Raw genomic sequence first — 18,248 nt, 5'->3', positions numbered from 1 at the left:
ATACTTGAAAGGGCCCATAACGGCAACTAGGATTTGCATAGTCCGTATGAACAGCGGATTGCCTAGCACAAAGGTGTATGTGGCTTATACATTTTAAAAACCATGTTGCAATTTAAGTAAACCGAATCGCTTCTCAGTTTTACTTTATTATGCTACGTATATATTCCAAGATGGCAAAAAAATTGTTGGTTTTTCAGTAAGTAAATTAAATATTCATGTATGTATATATAATGAGAAATATTAACAAATTAATACTGATTCGAAGCCCTCTAGTGGGTACTATACGTTGCGAAAGTGTCGCCACGGCTTGGTCGCTCTTCTCAGATCGTTCACTACTACGGTCTATTCGATCGCGCGAACCAGTGAAATGTGTGCCGGCATCCTCATCGAATATGTACACCGTTGATCTTTAATTCCGTGGGATCCTGAATGCTTTTTATCGACCCAATAAGGGGGAGTAGCCGTCAATTATTTTTACAGTGAGTATCGTCGTTCTCACGTTAATATTCATCATAGACGTTTCAGTGTTCTTTGAACAAATACTATTCTATCGTTAACAGTGTGTTAATTATCCTTGACGCGACAATTCCCATCAAGGACAATAATTTAGCACCTTGTTCATTAACACCTAAGCAGGGATCGTGTCGTACTTCCTATGAACATTTTTATAACCTAACTTGAGGATTACTGTTCTTCGACTCGCAAGGGTGGCAAAATAGAGACTAGCCGTTTGATCGAAGTGCGATGATGGTTCAGGCTCATTTTGTTTCTTTGCTGTTAAAAGAAGTAATTGAACATTCTGCTACCTTTGTTCCATTCCACGGGATGTTACAAGACACATATATATGTAACGCATAATGAGAACGCGTCCAATACAGGTGACATTTGAAGGCATTTGGCACGGGATTCGCGATTGCTATTTTTAAAATGCAACCTTGCGACATTATTTATCGCTTTGTGTTATTGCAATATACTTGTATACCTAAGGGGTTTTGTCCGTGAAACTCGCTGCGGAAAGGTTTATGACCACTGTCCGCGTTAACAACGATGGGCCGTTCCTTGCGATTTTTTTCATTCTCTAATGCTTCAGTTCTGTAACTCGTTCTTATAAAATAACTGGATCAGAGAGTGCCATGAAACACCGTCTACGAGTTCAACGAAAAACGAGAAGGGAAATGAGAAATACTGGAAATAGCTGGTTAAAAGAGCATCAACTTACGTAACACCACGTGCTTCGAGAGACTGTCAAGGTCTCTTGAATAATATAACGTGAATTATTTTTCGACACTTAATCGCTAGTGACGTAGAACGCGTATAGTAATTAAATACCATCGTCACGTACGTTTCAGTGCTTTTTTTTCATCGACTTCCTCGATCTCACCGTCCCGGGACAAAATATTCCTCGATAAAGTGAACACAGTCTCGTTGGTTGGAAGAAAATGATACGTCATTATCACACGTAGCTCGTGTGACAAGGAGGTGGACATACACGTTCAGAGATGTCATCTGGAATTTTTTTGAAAAAAAAAAAATTGATTAAATTTGTAGATACGGTAGCCATCTTAGATGGTTCACCTCTGCCACGGGGGAACATACACGCGCGCGCGCGTAAATAGAAGACTTTAAGGGGTGGTTCTCGCGCCTTAATTATATCTTCCCGTTTTACTAATTTTCCAAAGACAATACAACCGAATGTCTGTAGTCGACGTACAAAGTCACTAATCATCGTGAATGAAATCGTACAGACGATCAAATATGCGTCATCCAACTGTAATCTTCCATACCACGGAATTCTGACATTGAGATTTCAGCAAACCGAACACCGATTTCGTTAGTGGTAACGCGTATCGCGTTTCGCCACACGTAGCGTGTCGAGTTATATTCGACGGTTTCGTTATCGGCTCGAGTAGTCTTGCACGTGATATAATATCTGGTAGAGCGCGATGAATACGGTTTCTTATCGGCGAATTACTTCAATCACGGAAACTAGGAGGTTTTCACGTGGTGTTAAGATGCGTTAGCACTGGTATAGTTTCTCGTTTTTACACTCGATGCTTAAGCAGTGAACCGTTACGTCACCGCACGAGACGCGTTGCTATACATATAGTAAATAACGTAACGCTCGTATGACACATCGGCGCGTTCACATGATAACGCCTATACGCATAATGTATAGATAAAAACGGGATTGGTCACGTGCGCGATTGATCAGCTGCAGACGAAAATTGTCGATGCATGTCAGGACATTTGCCAACACATATGTAATAGCTTCTTAAACCCTAAAGATCGTCTAAGAGCCAACGAACTATCCGCACGATTCTTTCTTCCATGTTGGCCAACGATTCCTCGTGAATCGTGTCGATACACACACACACACACACACACACCTGTTGATACATTGCCAAATATCACGGAAGGTGATTCATTAAATAGATCGGGGCCATTGTTGATCGGTCGGGGGAGATTACATCCGACACAACCAGATTAATTAATCTTATCCGAGAGAGGTGCTAAAACATATTTCGTTTTTACGGTGATTCGGTTATCGTGCAAATGGATGATCAGTCGTTTGACAACCCTTAATGGTACCTGTACTTACTTTATTTTACAAAACTGTAAATATTCGACAATAGTGATCGGGCTAAAATACCGAATGACTTTTAGCAATTGAACTTGACTTTATACAATTTGAAAGACGACACTCACCGATGTACACACAAGTATCACTGATTTATTCTGTATTCACTTCTCAGATCTTTCCTGGAAGATTGTCGTTCCGGCTATAAGTTGACGTAAAATATGGCATCGTTGAAGCTGTTGGCGGGGGTCACGGGTGCCGTGGGTGCCAGTGCAATAACCTCCTATATGTTAATGTCCGACTCGACCGTAAGTACGTTATCGGTGTAACGAATATTCCCTGGACGCAAAGAGCCTAAGAGCCTCTCATTTCAAGAGCGCTGAAAGAAAGAGAGATTCTTAGAGATTCTCGTACAGTGGACTCTTGACATATTGCCGGGGCTGTAGGAGAGTGAAGGTAAGTTTTCACATGACAGTAAAAGTCACGTAAAAACGTACCTTAAAATTCTCGAAAGCGGCAACATATCGAGAGGCCCTTCTATGTTAAGTTCTGCCGTCGTAGCCCCAGTGCATGCGCAATAGCTGGATCGTGCTGGTGGCGGGAGAGCGAATTTGAAGGGAAGTGCTTCGCGCGGCAATACAGTAAGAGTCCACTGTATTTTCTATCCCCTTGGTTATTTTCATCCCGTCTGTTATTTGACGAGACAAGAAATCCAGACGTAGCCAGTTAGTTCCGAGAGACTAAAAGCTATTACTGACCTATAATCTGTGCCGGCGGCATTCAAGGTTGCACGCTTTTTCGCGTGATCAGCCAACAGTCGCGTGGTTACCAAAAATTTTACCGTTAGGAAGGTCTGTGCCAGGCCAGGCCAGACTATTTCGAACGCTATGCGATTGTTCGACGAAAGCCCAGATATATATATTCACGTGTATATCCACGGAAAACCGTCTCTCGGGCCTACGAAAAGAGACGTGATGCCGTTTTGCCGGACAGATAAATTACCACCGAGTCATTTATCAATTAAAGAGTTATCACAGGCAGACGCGTATCCAAGTAGCCTAATCCAGTTTGAGATATCTCAGATCATCTCCCCTGTTAACAATTGATCTCATTGTTAATCGATTAGAATTGATTGCTCACGGCTGGCGCTAGCGATATGAACTCTCGGCTACTGGCGTGTGATAATTACATTGCGTGAACGACGTTAACGTTGTACGATGGCAACCAACGCATCATCTTCAATTCGTTGTAATCAGTTCTCTTTTGTCCTCGGATTTCTATGAGTCATACGGTTGCATTGACTTAACACTTTTGACAGACAGACATCCAGTCGAGTCGATTATAAATAACTCGTACGTTGATATGTATGTAATATTATTCTGTTTATCATAGGTTTACGCCGATCAACAGAAATCAAAGCCAATGAAAAGGCCTTTGCCGACACGAGAGGATCAAATAAAAACATTAAAAACTCACGGCCAGTACGACGTTCTTATTGTTGGTGGAGGTGCAACAGGAGCTGGATGTGCTTTGGATGCCTGTACACGAGGTATCCTTTTCCTTTCTTCTTACTGAAGAACAAACACATGGACACCGTACCAAAAATTGGTTAACCATTCTGTTGGTTCTAGGTTTGAAGACAGCTTTAATCGAAGGTGATGATTTTGCATCGGGTACATCTTCCAGAAGTACAAAGCTCATTCACGGTGGAGTTCGTTATCTACAGAAAGCCATAATGCAGATAGACGTAGAGCAATATAAAATGGTCAGGGAGGCGTTGCAAGAACGTGCCTCGATGTTGCACAACGCGCCTCATTTGGCTCATCCTTTACCCATAATGTTACCTGTATACACGTACGTAAAAAAAACACCTGTATAGTATCTTTGTAGCCGCCTTGAAACTCGCGATAAACACTGAGAAACGCACATTCTATGCATTGTCCAAACAGGTGGTGGCAAATTCCTTATTACTGGTTCGGTATAAAAATGTATGACTTGGTTGCTGGGTCGCAAACAGTGAAGGCATCTTACTTCCTTAGCAAATCCAATGCGTTAGAACTGTTTCCAATGTTGAAAGGCGACAAGCTTACAGGAGCAATTGTCTACTACGATGGTATGTTTCCGGTATTCATATCTATCCATGTCGAGATTAATAATTTCATGATCTTGTGTTCCAACAGGTCAACAAGATGACGCCAGGATGAATTTAGCAGTTGCTTTGACCGCGTCGAGGCATGGTGCAACAGTTGTAAATCACGTAACAGTTGTCAACCTCTCGAAAGGTCTCGACAAGGTACATGGATATTCTTTTGCTACTCGTAGAAATAAAATTCTGATACCTTATCTGACTTAAAACACTCTTGTTGTTTGAAGGACGGCAATCGAGTACTGACTGGCGCTCGTGTCAGGGACGAGCTCACCGGCGAGGAATGGGACGTGAAAGCGAAAGCGATAATAAACGCAACAGGTCCCTTCACGGATCACATAAGGAAAATGGACGACCAAAATGTGAAAACAATTTGCGCTCCTTCTTCGGGCGTTCATATCGTTCTACCCGGTTATTACAGGTAAACGAAATTCTTTCATTTGTTAAACTCTGAAAGGGAAGAACGATTTAACTGACTGAGTAACATTTTGTATAGTCCCGACCAGATGGGTCTGCTGGATCCAGCGACCAGCGACGGCCGTGTTATCTTCTTCCTGCCTTGGCAGAAGCAAACGATCGCAGGAACGACTGATCTACCCTGCGACATCACGCATAATCCCCGACCGACCGAGGACGAGATCATGTTCATTCTACACGAGGTCAAGAACTACCTGAATCCGGACGTTGAGGTACGTCGTGGAGATGTACTGTCAGCGTGGAGTGGTATCAGACCCCTTGTCTCGGATCCGAATAAACCGAACACTCAGTCACTCGCCAGAAATCACATTGTGCACGTCAGTCCGACGAAATTGATCACGATAGCTGGAGGCAAATGGACGACTTACAGGGCAATGGCCGAAGAAACAATAGACGCGGCTATCAAAGGTATGGGTGTACCTTCTCTTCTTCTTGAGCAGTAAATGTGTATCGCAGACGGAGTTTTTTTATTAATTGTTGCCTCCGATTAGCTTGCGAACTACAACCGGAAAGGCCCTGTCAGACCAGAGGCTTACAACTGGAAGGTGCACACGGTTGGAGTCCGACAATGTACATCAGATTGGTGCAAGATTTCGGACTGGAATGCGAAGTCGCCCAACACTTGGCCAAGAGTTACGGGGACCGTGCATTTGCTGTGGCGAAGATGGCTTCTCTTACTGGGAAACGGTGGCCAATTATAGGAAAAAAGATCCATCCTGAATTTCCGTATATCGACGCCGAAGTAAGTTCCCTGGTGTTTTGTTATGATGTGAATATTCTGTTCTTGTTGCTGTAATCGATATGGTAATTGATGTTAGATTCGATACGGAGTTCGTGAATATGCGAGAACAGCAATTGATATGATTGCACGAAGATTGAGATTAGCGTTCCTGAACGTTCAAGCGGCCCAGGAAGCTCTTCCAGGTATCATAGACATCATGGCGGAGGAGTTACATTGGACAGATGATGAGAAGAAGAAGCAACACAAAGAGGCCAGCGACTTCCTTGCCAATGAAATGGGATCGATGGTTAACCGTGCTTCACGCGACAAGATTCCCATTAACCTGACCAAGGAAGAAATACAGTTATACATCAAGCGTTTCGGAATCATCGACAAGGATAACAAAGGATACGTGTCCATTAATGACATCAGGCGAGGACTTAAGGTATGCCTAAAGAATCATACCGACTTCATGTTCGCCTGGTTTCTTGAAATCGTGTTCTTTTCATTGCATTATTATCGAATTGTCAATGTCTAGGTACTTGGAATTAAACTGTCAGAAGATGAGATGCATACTTTGCTCAATGAAATTGATCTTAATTACAATGGGCAAATGGAACTGCAAGACTATCTACAGGTAAATAATCATAGAACATCCGTTTAATTCGTACATTTTACCGTTCGCAGCTATTCGGTGACAAGGAGGTACCTGGTGAAGAGCTTCATGAAATACTGCGCGAAATCGACACTAATATGAACGGTCAAGTCGAGTTGGATGAATATCTTCAGGTCTGTGAACACTCACACGAACAGATTCGCAGTGTAGTCCTGATGCTTTCAGATTGCCTTTTGTTATGTAACATACTCGGAGTTTGTTTCTTTTGCCTGATACAAAGAGTAAAATCGCAAGACCTGTTGGATATTAATAGACATATTTTATAACGCTCAATTTTTGCATTTGTAGTAATAATATTTCTTGCTATTCCATTTTTTTTTCTTCTTCTTTTAGTTGCACGTACACTGTGTGTTCGCTGAGTTTCAGGCCACAAATTTACGCGCGCGCGTGTGTGTGTGTGTGTGTGTGTGTGTGACTTTAATACACACTCTGTTTCCTCTTGTTTTTGGTGACATTACACGTAACACACTATTCTGCTTGTTTTGTTTCTTGCAAGGTGATTTAATATCATGCTGCTCTTGTGCCAGATTGCAGTTGAAATTCTTTGACATTTATTGCAACAATCTCTTTTGATTTTTTTAAGTTATGAGAGTTTAAAAGACTCGAACACGTATATTTACATGTACAATTTTGTTTCTGCAGATGATGTCAGCCATTAAATCTGGACATGTGGCGTACTCGCGTTTCGCAAGAATGGCAGAAATGGAGGAGGCACAACACGAGCAGGAAATATTGAAGAAACAGATCAGTGTGGAGAGATCAGGTGGAGGACTGTGAAGAGATTCACGGTCTACTTCAGTGTAATTAACATATTGACACCATTACGACAAACTGTTTATCATAGAATATTTGTTCACCCCAAAATTCACATGTAGTCCAGTCTAGTACAAATGCTCCAGGATCACAATGATCACGTGTATTTCATACTTTCTACTGCAACTTCTATTTTGCAATCAGCCTTTTCAAGCTCAACGAATAAAAACTAAGCAGTATCTGTTAGAATTTTAAGAATGAAAACGACACGATCATACGAATTTGAACTTTTAATGTAAATATCTTGTGTACAGCATCTTAGTTGCACAAAAATAGCTGTGTCATGTTTGTATATATGTTTTCTGCAAAACGCAGTGCAATTGAGGTGTATCCGTTACACCACATTATATACAAGTCGTTTAGATTTATGTGAAATTATACATCCAATTTCGCATTGTAAACTTCCATATGTATGTAACAAAGGCTTGCAACCAATTATTAGTTGCAAGTGTTATAACTATTATAACAATTAAGATATTTCACAACTATAAAAGGGCAACACAGGTGCAGTCTCATGATGATTTTGAACTTACTTTTCTGTAAAAAAAATCTGTATCGTTACCATTGAAGAACAAGCACGAGTATTGTGAATAACTTTGTCTTGATACGTTATACACAATAGTCGTAAACCAAGAGTTAATTCATGCCACTCTACAATCTTATTTTTAGGATTTGATCAGAGAATTTTATTTGTAAATTATATTAATTGCTAATGTATATTAGAACCAATCTATATAGATTAACCATTATTTAAATAACTACTTATTTTATTTATTGACTCTAACATTGTGGAGTCACACATGTAAACCCACATTAGAGATTAATTTATTTCGCAATCATTAGTCATTGCCACCAATTTAATAAAACTCATATTGAAGTATCATGTTCAAGTGTTGTTTATATGGCATTCCTTCCCGATGTTCACTTTCAATCCTTTAATCATAATAAGACTGTGGACAGTTATGCGAATATTCATTGTTCTAAAATATTTGACAAAAATTAATTTCAGTAGCTAACTGAAAGATTCAGAGAGTCTAAAATCCGTTCTGTACACAGCATACCCGAACGAGAGACTGTGGAATAATGTATATTTAATAACCTTAAAGAGAAAATGAATAATTTCAAACAATGAACCACAAATTTCGGGGTTGGTACAACGTCTCACTAGCATTTGAAAAGAGTGCACACAGTCTTACCGTCGCGTAACTTATGTAGTTGTTATGTCAGAAAACTTGTTCATACATACCATACCTACGCACGAAAGTCATGGACTGCAATAAAAAGGGCGGCGGCAAAAGGGGGTGTGCAGCTCCTCCCTTCGTCGTGCCACGATCGTCATCTGGCACATATCAACTGTTGTTCACCGGGCTAAGGCGAGAGAAGGAACACATGTCCAATAACGACGATGCTGTCGCGACCCCAGGCAACCAGCCGTGGCCCTGACCGGGGGCCGGGGGCTACATCGAAAAAGAGGGGAAGGAAGGCCAGAGAAAGTAGGAGGTGTGCATCGTTTATCCCTCTTCGTCGGGGTGGGCGTCCGACGACCGCCGCGTACGCCCCTGTCCAACGAACCTCTGCTCGTTGCCAGCGATCGCGTCGCAACAGCGACCAATCAGAGCGTCAGTACGCTTGTCTCGCGGACGGCGACGTTGCCACCTCGTGTACCGCCCCACGGCGAAAGTAGTCGTCTCATAGCGGTATTCGTAGCCCTGTTTTCGCGAGGGACGGCCGACCAACACGTAGTCGCATACCAGTATACGTGCACGTGTTGAAATCACGTTTGAAAATTAGATCGCGTGCGCCCAGGTGTCGTCGTAGGATAACCGTGGCCGATGGTTTATCGGCGAGAGTCGTCGGTTAGGAGGAGGAAGCGTCGTCGCGACCCGTACAGAAATATCGGATCGACCGCATCCACCACGGTGCTTTTGGCGCCAACTTTAAACGAGGCATCGATTTTCTTGTTTCCTTAGGGAACGACTCGTACAAACGGTTGCCCAAAGTTCCGGGCGTGTTTACTGTAACAGAAAAACATCGAAATAGAGACGAAATTGGGAAAGTTGTAGAGATCGTCGACCAACACTGGGATTACCTCCGGCCGGACGTAGTGCGCTCGCGCGCGCGCGCGTGCTTTACGTGTGCCGTAGGGCACTGGCATGGGTAGGGAATCAGACGCAGCTTGCCAGTAACTGCCAGTAACTACGGACTAAACAAAACCCGTGTGTGTGTGCCTGTGTGTTGTACTATGCTTCCGTCAAACTTTCTTTGTAACTTTTAAACGTGGAGGAAACGGCCGAGTTCCTATCGTTGTCCACTGTTCTCTGTGATACGACTGCAACGGAACTGTCCTGAAAGATGAGGTGAATGTTACAGAAGGGGTAAGATATTTAGTTGCCAGAAGGGTGGTAGGCAGAGGCGGGAGGCAGTGTGGTGGTTTCCGCGGGGAAGCACGTGCCGGTTCCGCGAGTTAGGTGGAGTCCCGTGCGCAAAGTGGGTGGAGGCTGCATCGTGAGGCTGGCTTCTCCGTTATCGCAGGTACGTGAGAGTGTGAGAGTGTACGGGATCGGCGCGAGCAGCTTGACCGAGTGGGCGGGTGTGACGACATACACGTCGCCCGAAGTTGTGTATGTGTCGGTGGGTATGCGCGTCCTTGCCACGCCGTGCGATATTTCGAGAGGAGGCGGGTGGGGCGGCAGGAACAGGGGCGTAGAGAGGCGGTCCTCGATCGGGTTCTCGAGGAGTGCTCTCTGGCCTTCTTTGTCTCCGGCGAGTGGTCTCTTTGCACGTGTCGATATAGTTTCGGTCGGTTGAAGCTTCTTAAGATTACGCCCCGTAGGGTTTGCCTTGACGTCCCAGCGTCTTCTCTCTCTTGATGCCGCTGATTCGACGTAAGGGTCGCGAGACCTGTTTCTCGGCGATTTGAGAAACGGGAGACGGAGGGCATTTGGACATGCTCGTTTGAATGAACGAAAGAATGTCGTAGACAGTTTCTGAGAAAAAGATGAATTTTCAGATCAAACGCTCGTGGAGCGAGCGTTTTCATGTTCCACGGACTAAATAGTCGTCTCGATTTGGTCCAGCAAAGGATGAATTCCTAGCAGAAGAGTGGTTTCACGTGATATTGGCGTTGACGTCGACGTTGTTTTCGTTGAAGAAGATACCGTACGGATATTCTCAACATGAAACGGAGCCTGGACGGAAGAGCCATCACTCAGGTAAGACGAGTTTTCTGAAAATTGGATAAACACGAATGAATAAAATCATGAAATTTATCAATAGGAGGAGATCGAAGACCATGATCCCTTACAAGTGCAGCAGCAACAGCAAGACGAAGCTGAACAACAACAACAACAACAGCAGCAGCAACAGCAGCAACTGGAACAGCAAACTGCCCAACCACAGATTCGATTTTTAAGTGCAAATGTTCTGCAGCAGCTGCAACAACAACAAGATGTTCAGCAACAAGCGCAACAGCAACAGCAGCCACAAGTTATTACGTTGCAGCAGCTGCAAAATTTCGTGCCTTTACAAACTCAGCAACCACAGCATGACCAACAGAGGGCACAAACAATTTCTGTGCAGTCGTTGCCTCAACAGTTCTTGCAAGTGAGAATACTAGTAGATATTGTTTGATCTTACATACCAAAATTGTGTCATCTCTGATAATATAATCATCTTTTCAGGGTGCTCAGTTAATTAGTACTCAAGCTCAAGCTGCGCTTCAGCAGCAACAGCAACAAACACAACAGCAGCAAGCTCAGCAACAGTCGCAACAACAGCAACCGCAGCAGCAACTTAGCTATAGTGTAATTCCTCAGATGCAAACTGTTAACATCGATGGTCAAGAGGCGCTCTTTATACCATCTTCGGCTATGTCTGCCACTGGTGGACATCATCAAACCCAGCCTACGATGCAGTTTACTACAGCAAATGGTCAGCAAGTTCAACTTGCCAGTCAGCAAGTACAATTGGCTAATGGTCAGACCATCATCACACCTCAACCTGTTAGTTTGATAAGGGCACCTAACGTCTTTCCTACTTCTATCATACAAAATATCACCGGACAAACTGTTCAGTTACCATCAGGTATGGTACCATGTTTCTAGAGAGAGTAATATGAAACTTTAACAAACCTGAATAGTAATATTGAAATTACAGGGCAAAGTGTACAAGTTAGACCGCTTCAATTTCCTATGCAGCATGTTCAGCAAACCGTACCTGTTCAGGTACCGGTCACTGCCAGCAATGGGCAAACTGTGTATCAAACGGTACATTTTCCTGTTCAAGCGTTGTCCAGTGTGTTTAACATGCCTGCTACGCAAATGATACCACAGATTACTCAGGTATATTACGAAAACTTAACAAAAATCCGTCCTTCAAGTATGTAACATACGAATATATATTTATGGTTTAAAATATATACTTACAGCAAATACCGCAAATGGCTCAAATAATCACACCAAACGGACAGATTCAACAAGTTCAAATTGCTAACTTGCCACAACTTCAAAGTTTACAGGTAACTATGATATATGTAGCTGACTGTCTAATAAAATATACCTGATGGATCTGTGTGTGTGTGTGTGTGTGTATGTATGTTAAACAAATTTCATATTACAGAGCCAGCAGGTAACGCAAGTAGCTCAGCAAGTTGCTCAGCAACAAGCACAACAGCAAGTAGTTCAACAGCAAGGTCAACCGCAAGTGTTACAATCTGTACAACAACAGCAGCAACAAGCTGCTCAAGCTCAGGTACAACAACAACAGCAACAAGTGCAACAGGTTGTTCAACAGGTAATACAGCAACAGCAGCAGCAACAGCAACAACAAGTTCAACAGGCACAGCAACCGTCGTCTGTGCCATCTTCCACTGTAGCAACCTGGAGTACAACTGTATCGACTCCGAGCAACGTTCAGGTATAAAAACAGAATAAGCGATTATTATCCAATGATCGAACAGACTAGCGAATACAAGTTTAAAAATGCATGTACTTTACCTAGGTGCTTGGACTTGGTGCACTTGGTAGACCAGTAGCAACGAGTGGTAATGTAATCACCACGAAGGACGGTCAAAAGATCGACGTGCAAACTTTGTCAGCTTTAACGAGGCCACCGGAATCAGTTGAAGGTGATATAAAAGTAACCAGTATCGATGCCAGGCAATTAGCTAGTGGTCAGGTTATACATATTCCTGCTGCCCAATCAGCACAGCAAGCTGTTCAACCTATTACGATCACAGGCATGTTATACCAATAGCGGTAACATTTTATCTGGTATTATTCCTCTGCAGAATAGGACGAAACATCATTTTCATTCCGTGTTTCTCTATTCTGTGTCCTGCAAACACAAATTACCAATGTACTGTGTCCGTATTTTACAGGAACGCAAGGTCAACAGTTAACGTTGATCCCTGCGTCTGCATTAGCAAACTTAACTGCCCAACAGGGAAACATGATGAGAAGTGTTGGTAGCGGAAGTATAATGCAGCTGCAACCTGCCACGGGCATGAACACGACCAATGGTTTCCTTCAATCAATACCCGTGCAAAATATTCCAGGTTTGGGTAACGTGCAAGTTATACCTGCAAGTGCGCTTCAACCAGCCACTGTACAAACCATGCCGGCGACAGCAGCCGCGCCTATTGTGGCCGCTCCGACGGTACAGTTGGACTCGAATGATTCAACGAAATGGCAAATTCTACAAACCCTTCAGACGAACAATACATTAACAACGCCCGCGCCTACCTCGCATCAGCATCAAGTGACCACCGCAGCCTCCACAAACGTAGAGACAGATTCTAATAAGCAGCATAGAAGGAGAGTCGCTTGCACGTGTCCAAATTGTGGCGATGGCGACAGGTTAGCAACGTTTTTGGAATAAATTCCCGACCTTATGCCATACGTTCTGAAAACTCTGCATTTACTAAAAAGTTCAAAATTGTGTGTACAGAAATAGAGACATGACCAGAAAACGGCAGCATGTCTGTCATATAGCTGGGTGCAATAAAGTCTACGGAAAGACGAGTCATTTACGGGCTCATTTGAGGTGGCATACGGGCGAACGACCGTTTGTTTGTAGTTGGATATTTTGCGGTAAGAAATTCACTCGATCGGACGAGCTTCAGAGGCATCGCAGGACTCATACTGGCGAGAAGAGATTTCAATGTCCCGAGTGTACGAAGAAATTCATGCGATCGGACCATTTAACGAAACATATAAAAACGCACACGAAGATTCGAAGTACGGTAAGTGATACTCTCTCAGCAGCGTGTAATTCATTACTGTAACAGAAAAATAATCGACAGTCAATCTTCTACCGATGAGAAGATTATTATTGCCCTTCAGAAGGAAACTGAACAGTCTGAAATAGTTATTTCTGAGCAAATTGACGAAATTAAGCCTCAACCAACGAATCATGTAACAAACGAATAAGAATAGGATCATTGGTGAGACACATAGGTTCCCCCTTTGCCTTTGAGGATTTAAATGAATCTGTTTGTTGATCGTTGGTTGAATGGTTGGTTGTTACGTTAACAACATCGCTGAAAGATGAAATTTATTAATAAACATAATGTTAAATTGTTTACGGCGATTTACAAAGATTATTATTGCGATTAATTTCTGCGACGAAACAGAGAAGAAACTTTTTACAGGGATTATCGTAATTGATAGTTATATAGAATATATTTTTATATTGAAATGACATCTGTAAATATGTATATAATGTATATTAATGTAAAAAATTTTGCACAGAATGAATTTTACACTTATAAAACAGTTTTTGATATTACGGTGCGTAGATATGGTTCAGTCTTTCACCTTATTATATTGTAGCAGAATTTTTATGGCACCTAGGGGCAATAATGTGTTGCATTGAATTAATCTTTTCAAGTGTAACGTTTAAATAGTATGATATGAAAAAGAAGAAAAAAAATAAACAGACAAGAGGTATGATTATTTTGCATTTTCATGCGAACGATTGCTTTTTGTTATATATAGGAAAAAACATCTGAGAAGAAAATCCTCGTTGTACTACGTGTATACGCGTATAGATATGTTATTGTACGTTAATTACAACATTTATTAAAAGATGCTGCTTCATGAAGTGACATAAAGTTTCGCGCCTTCTTTTAATACATTCTAAACTCAATCTATAAGTTTTGTTTTCTATCATTCAAACGATAGATTTTTCGAGTGTGACAAACATTTTACTGACTTAAGTTTTTTTAAGAGTCAATAAAATGATTTGTTGTTTCAACTGTCTTCTAATAAACCAAGGAAACAAATTATCACCTTTTTTTTATTGTCATCGAAAGTAGTATATATCTTTCGAGGATAGCGATGACAAAAATATAAAAGTACTTATTACTGATAAACCGTTGTTTCACTTCGCCTTTTGAAATACAGAACAGGAATGTCGTGCTATTAAAAAAATGGCACTAAATATACCTATGGACGTGATTATAATAATTACCTTATTACATCACATACAATGATGAAAGGACAAGATTGTTGACTATAATAACTAACCCGGATAGTTTAAATAGTAGCTTAGAAATTAGAGAAGCGAACAGATATAGCTCGCGTGGCTAAGAAGTAAGGTAAGGAGTTAGAATATACAAACGGAAAAACAGCATGGTTGAAGATAGAGATGAACGAGTTTCAATGGGAATAGCAATAATGGAATGGTACCTAACAGATTTATAATAACAATAAAAAGTATGGTTGGAATAATACGGCGAAACAATGTTGCTTTCAAATTGTAGAAGTCTCCACACGTTTGTCGTTACAGCGTTCAAAAACGGATGTGCGCGTTTCTAGAGGAAAGCGAAAATGCAGGCGCATTTCTCATGGCCAATCACCAGGCCGTTACAATGGAAATGCACCGTTCTTGTTTCCCTGTGCGATTTTAAGGATTCTCAGGTGTGGTGTGTGTTCAGGTGCACTCGACGTATGCATGTTCGATCGAACGTGACTGATGTGACTCGTCGATGTCATAAACAAACGGGCAATTGTTATTGGGATGTGCCTAAACTCGATCGCTCACAAGCTCACCGGGGGGTCTACGCTGAATTGTACTCGTTGGAAGTATCAGTATATTTGAATCGCTTAGTCCTGGAAAATTTTGGAATGTCGTGGGTTCCGTTCGTTCACACTGAATCAAAAACAGACCCAAAGTGCGGTAGTTTCAAAGACTCTCCCGCCGTAAGAAGAGAATCTTACTGTCAATTTTAGGTAAACAGTGCAAGCATCTTGTAACGTTAATTCTTCGAAGTATTCTAACGAAACATTTTAATATGGATATAGAACGTCCGGTAGAACATGTAAATTATTTTTGTACTAACCTAATTGTAGCGTTTCCTTTCTGGGAGGTCTAATCTTATCTTTTAAAATGTACTTCAGCCATTGTTTCATTTACCACACACGATTTCAGTCAGGCTGACTAGGATTACAGCGTATTCTCTCAGGCTGATTCATTGATTCATTTTATTAGGAATAGCAGATACTTGTGAAAATTTCAAGGATGCCAGCACCACCACCTCCTCCGCCTCCTGCCTTTAGTGCATCCAGCTCTGGTCCTGGAGATCAAGACAGGGGTTTACTTCTTCAATCTATTAGGGCTGGAAAAGCTTTAAAGAAAACTGTCACTGTAGATAAGAGTGGACCTGCAATTGGCGGTATGTTACCAACTATGTGCATACATATTGAATGTAAATGTACTTGTGTCACATTGACTATATTCATGTTGTAGGTAGAGTCAAAGGTGAACCAGGCAATTCCTCTTCTCCGAGCAATAGGGAAACTAATAATCCTAATATAGTAACCAGTGGCAGCAATAATACAAATAATGGAGGACCCATAGGATTAGGTGGATTATTCTCTAGTGGTATGCCAAAGTTAAAGCCTACAGGACTTAGGCCAACTTCAGGTGAAAAGGACAACACCAACAATGTAAATAATACAAATTTCAATCAACCGACTACACCTAGCGTAAAACGTGGTCCTCCTCCAGTTCCACCACCAGCTACACAAAAACCACAAGTATTTGGTCAGGTATAGATATTGAAAAACATTTATGCTGTGTTCGTAAATGTAGTATAATGCGTATTATTACTAATAATTGAAATTTCAGAAGACCAATTTGCCCCAGAGTCAAAGCACCACAGACTCGGCAAATTCCAATGCTGAAGCACCCAAAGGATTTGGGAAACCAACCCTTGCACCCAAGCCACCTTCCACGCCATCGAGTACAGCGCACAAGCCATCTCCACCTCCTAAAAAGTTAAACTTAACTACAGGAGGAAGTGTATCAAGAGCGCAAAGTATGAGGTTACTTAGATCACCTCCTGTGCTTACTCCAACCCCATCATCTCTTCATCAATCGCAGGATTGTTTGAACGAAAGTCAACCGAGGCCTGCGAATCGAATTCTTAGACCACCAGTAGCTAAGCCTCCATCTCCGCCTACTTCCAGAACAAACACCTCAACCAGTACAGCGACAAGAACTGCACCACCACCGCCTTCCAGAGTAACAGTTAGTGCTCCTTGTATACCACCTCCTCCTCCTCCTCTTCCACATCGACCTGCACCTGTTCACCAGAGATTAGCTCCACCGCCACCTCCACCACCAACACCTCCTACAAGGAGTTCTTCGATGCGCAATGGCCAAGCCATGAGCACTCTAGATTTAGAGTTACGATTCGCAGATATGTTTCATTCCATTGCGAATTTTCCGCCACCGGAGCCATTCAAAGGATTCCCGAAAGTCTACAGCAGCAGAAACGGTGAGGATGATATGCTTCAAAAACAGTCGCATTCTTTCTTGAACTTTACCATTAGGCGATACACTTCCGAATTATTTCTGTGAATTTCATTCTATGTTAGAACCGTCTACATATATTTGCGTTTCCAAAAATGTAAAACAAAGCTTACTCATTCCATCACATGTGACTTAACAGAGAATGACTCACCATGCTATTATCTTGCATGAGTTTCCTGTCTCAAAGATGAATCATTTGTATTCAATATAATGCATGAATGTAACTATTTTTTCGTGTCTCCTGTAAAAATTGCTGATACTAAAACGTATACATACATACAAAAGCTAACTTACCGAGCTTTTGACATGAACAGTGTAACTGATTGAGCTTGCTGAAACATTAACAATAAAAATCTAATTGCATGCATGTTATTCGTATAGAACTAGAATTGCTCGATAAAAGTACGTGTATTTAATATTTACACTCTTCAAGAGGAAAGTAACAAATATATTTGAAAATTACAGCTGCGAAACAGCAAGCTCCTGCACCACCCCTGCAAACGTCTTCTATATCCAATACAATGGTACCATTAAACACATCGTCTGGGGGTTAACCGTGGCAATACAATACGACTTCTCTGGCACATTAAATATTTCCGACTAATTTGTTTTTATTTATTATGTTAAACGCTAGTTTTAATAACTTTCGGAACATTGCTACAACGAACTGGAAAGCTAAATAAATAGATGAAATTAGATGAGAAGAAAGCTGAAACGAAAGTATTAAAAGTGTTAATTAATTATCAGTATACATTACGAAGACTTTGTCTTGCTAAAGTGAAAAAAGATGTTTGTGCTTCATAAAACATTGTTGTGGTACAAGACTGCATTAAATTATGACATGATGGTATCGAAAATCGTATATGTACATCTACATAAACACTACATGAAACAGTTGTATGGTCTTTCCAAAAGCAATGGAACACTGCAATAATAATAATAATAATAATAATAATACAATTGATCGTGTATATTTATCAATGTAAACTTCTAACGGTTTTATAAGAAGAACATAGAATAT

At 41.6% G+C, this 18,248-nt stretch overlaps 3 protein-coding genes across 4 annotated transcripts; all 3 read left to right on the top strand.

Moving 5' to 3' along the window:
* The first annotated feature begins 350 nt into the window (after positions 1-350).
* On the top strand, positions 351-8,291 carry LOC107192669 (glycerol-3-phosphate dehydrogenase, mitochondrial). Of its 2 annotated transcripts, none has more exons than XM_015581984.1 (12): positions 351-479; positions 2,754-2,886; positions 3,971-4,127; positions 4,210-4,432; positions 4,528-4,691; positions 4,759-4,871; positions 4,952-5,145; positions 5,221-5,609; positions 5,693-5,943; positions 6,020-6,367; positions 6,610-6,711; positions 7,241-8,291. In XM_015581984.1, exons 2-12 carry the CDS (start codon positions 2,800-2,802, stop codon positions 7,373-7,375), a joined length of 2,163 nt encoding a protein of 720 aa, XP_015437470.1. In that variant the 5' UTR covers positions 351-479; positions 2,754-2,799; the 3' UTR covers positions 7,376-8,291. The 2 variants fall into 2 exon arrangements, with proteins under 2 accessions (XP_015437470.1, XP_015437471.1); XM_015581985.1 differs by lacking the exon at positions 6,610-6,711 and adding an exon at positions 6,461-6,559.
* A 2,149-nt stretch (positions 8,292-10,440) lies between these two features.
* Positions 10,441-13,839, top strand: LOC107192680 (transcription factor Sp4-like). The gene is given in 10 exon segments (XM_015581999.1): positions 10,441-10,623; positions 10,688-11,014; positions 11,092-11,494; positions 11,567-11,751; positions 11,838-11,927; positions 12,029-12,325; positions 12,410-12,647; positions 12,789-13,266; positions 13,358-13,705; positions 13,707-13,839. Coding segments are annotated over 10 exon segments (2,535 nt in total). The 5' UTR covers positions 10,441-10,587.
* A 1,520-nt stretch (positions 13,840-15,359) lies between these two features.
* Positions 15,360-17,822, top strand: LOC107192688 (WAS/WASL-interacting protein family member 3). Its single transcript, XM_015582008.1, has 5 exons — positions 15,360-15,642; positions 15,902-16,085; positions 16,160-16,461; positions 16,541-17,192; positions 17,693-17,822. The coding sequence occupies exons 2-5, from the start codon at positions 15,932-15,934 to the stop codon at positions 17,779-17,781; spliced, it is 1,197 nt and encodes a 398-aa protein (XP_015437494.1). The 5' UTR covers positions 15,360-15,642; positions 15,902-15,931; the 3' UTR covers positions 17,782-17,822.
* The last annotated feature ends 426 nt before the right edge of the window (positions 17,823-18,248 follow it).

This window comes from Dufourea novaeangliae, unplaced genomic scaffold, assembly GCF_001272555.1.
Source record: "Dufourea novaeangliae isolate 0120121106 unplaced genomic scaffold, ASM127255v1 scaffold392, whole genome shotgun sequence".
NCBI classification, from domain to species: domain Eukaryota; kingdom Metazoa; phylum Arthropoda; class Insecta; order Hymenoptera; family Halictidae; genus Dufourea; species Dufourea novaeangliae.
Note: the sequence above shows the minus strand (reverse complement) of the source record. Positions and strands in the feature narration are given on the sequence as shown.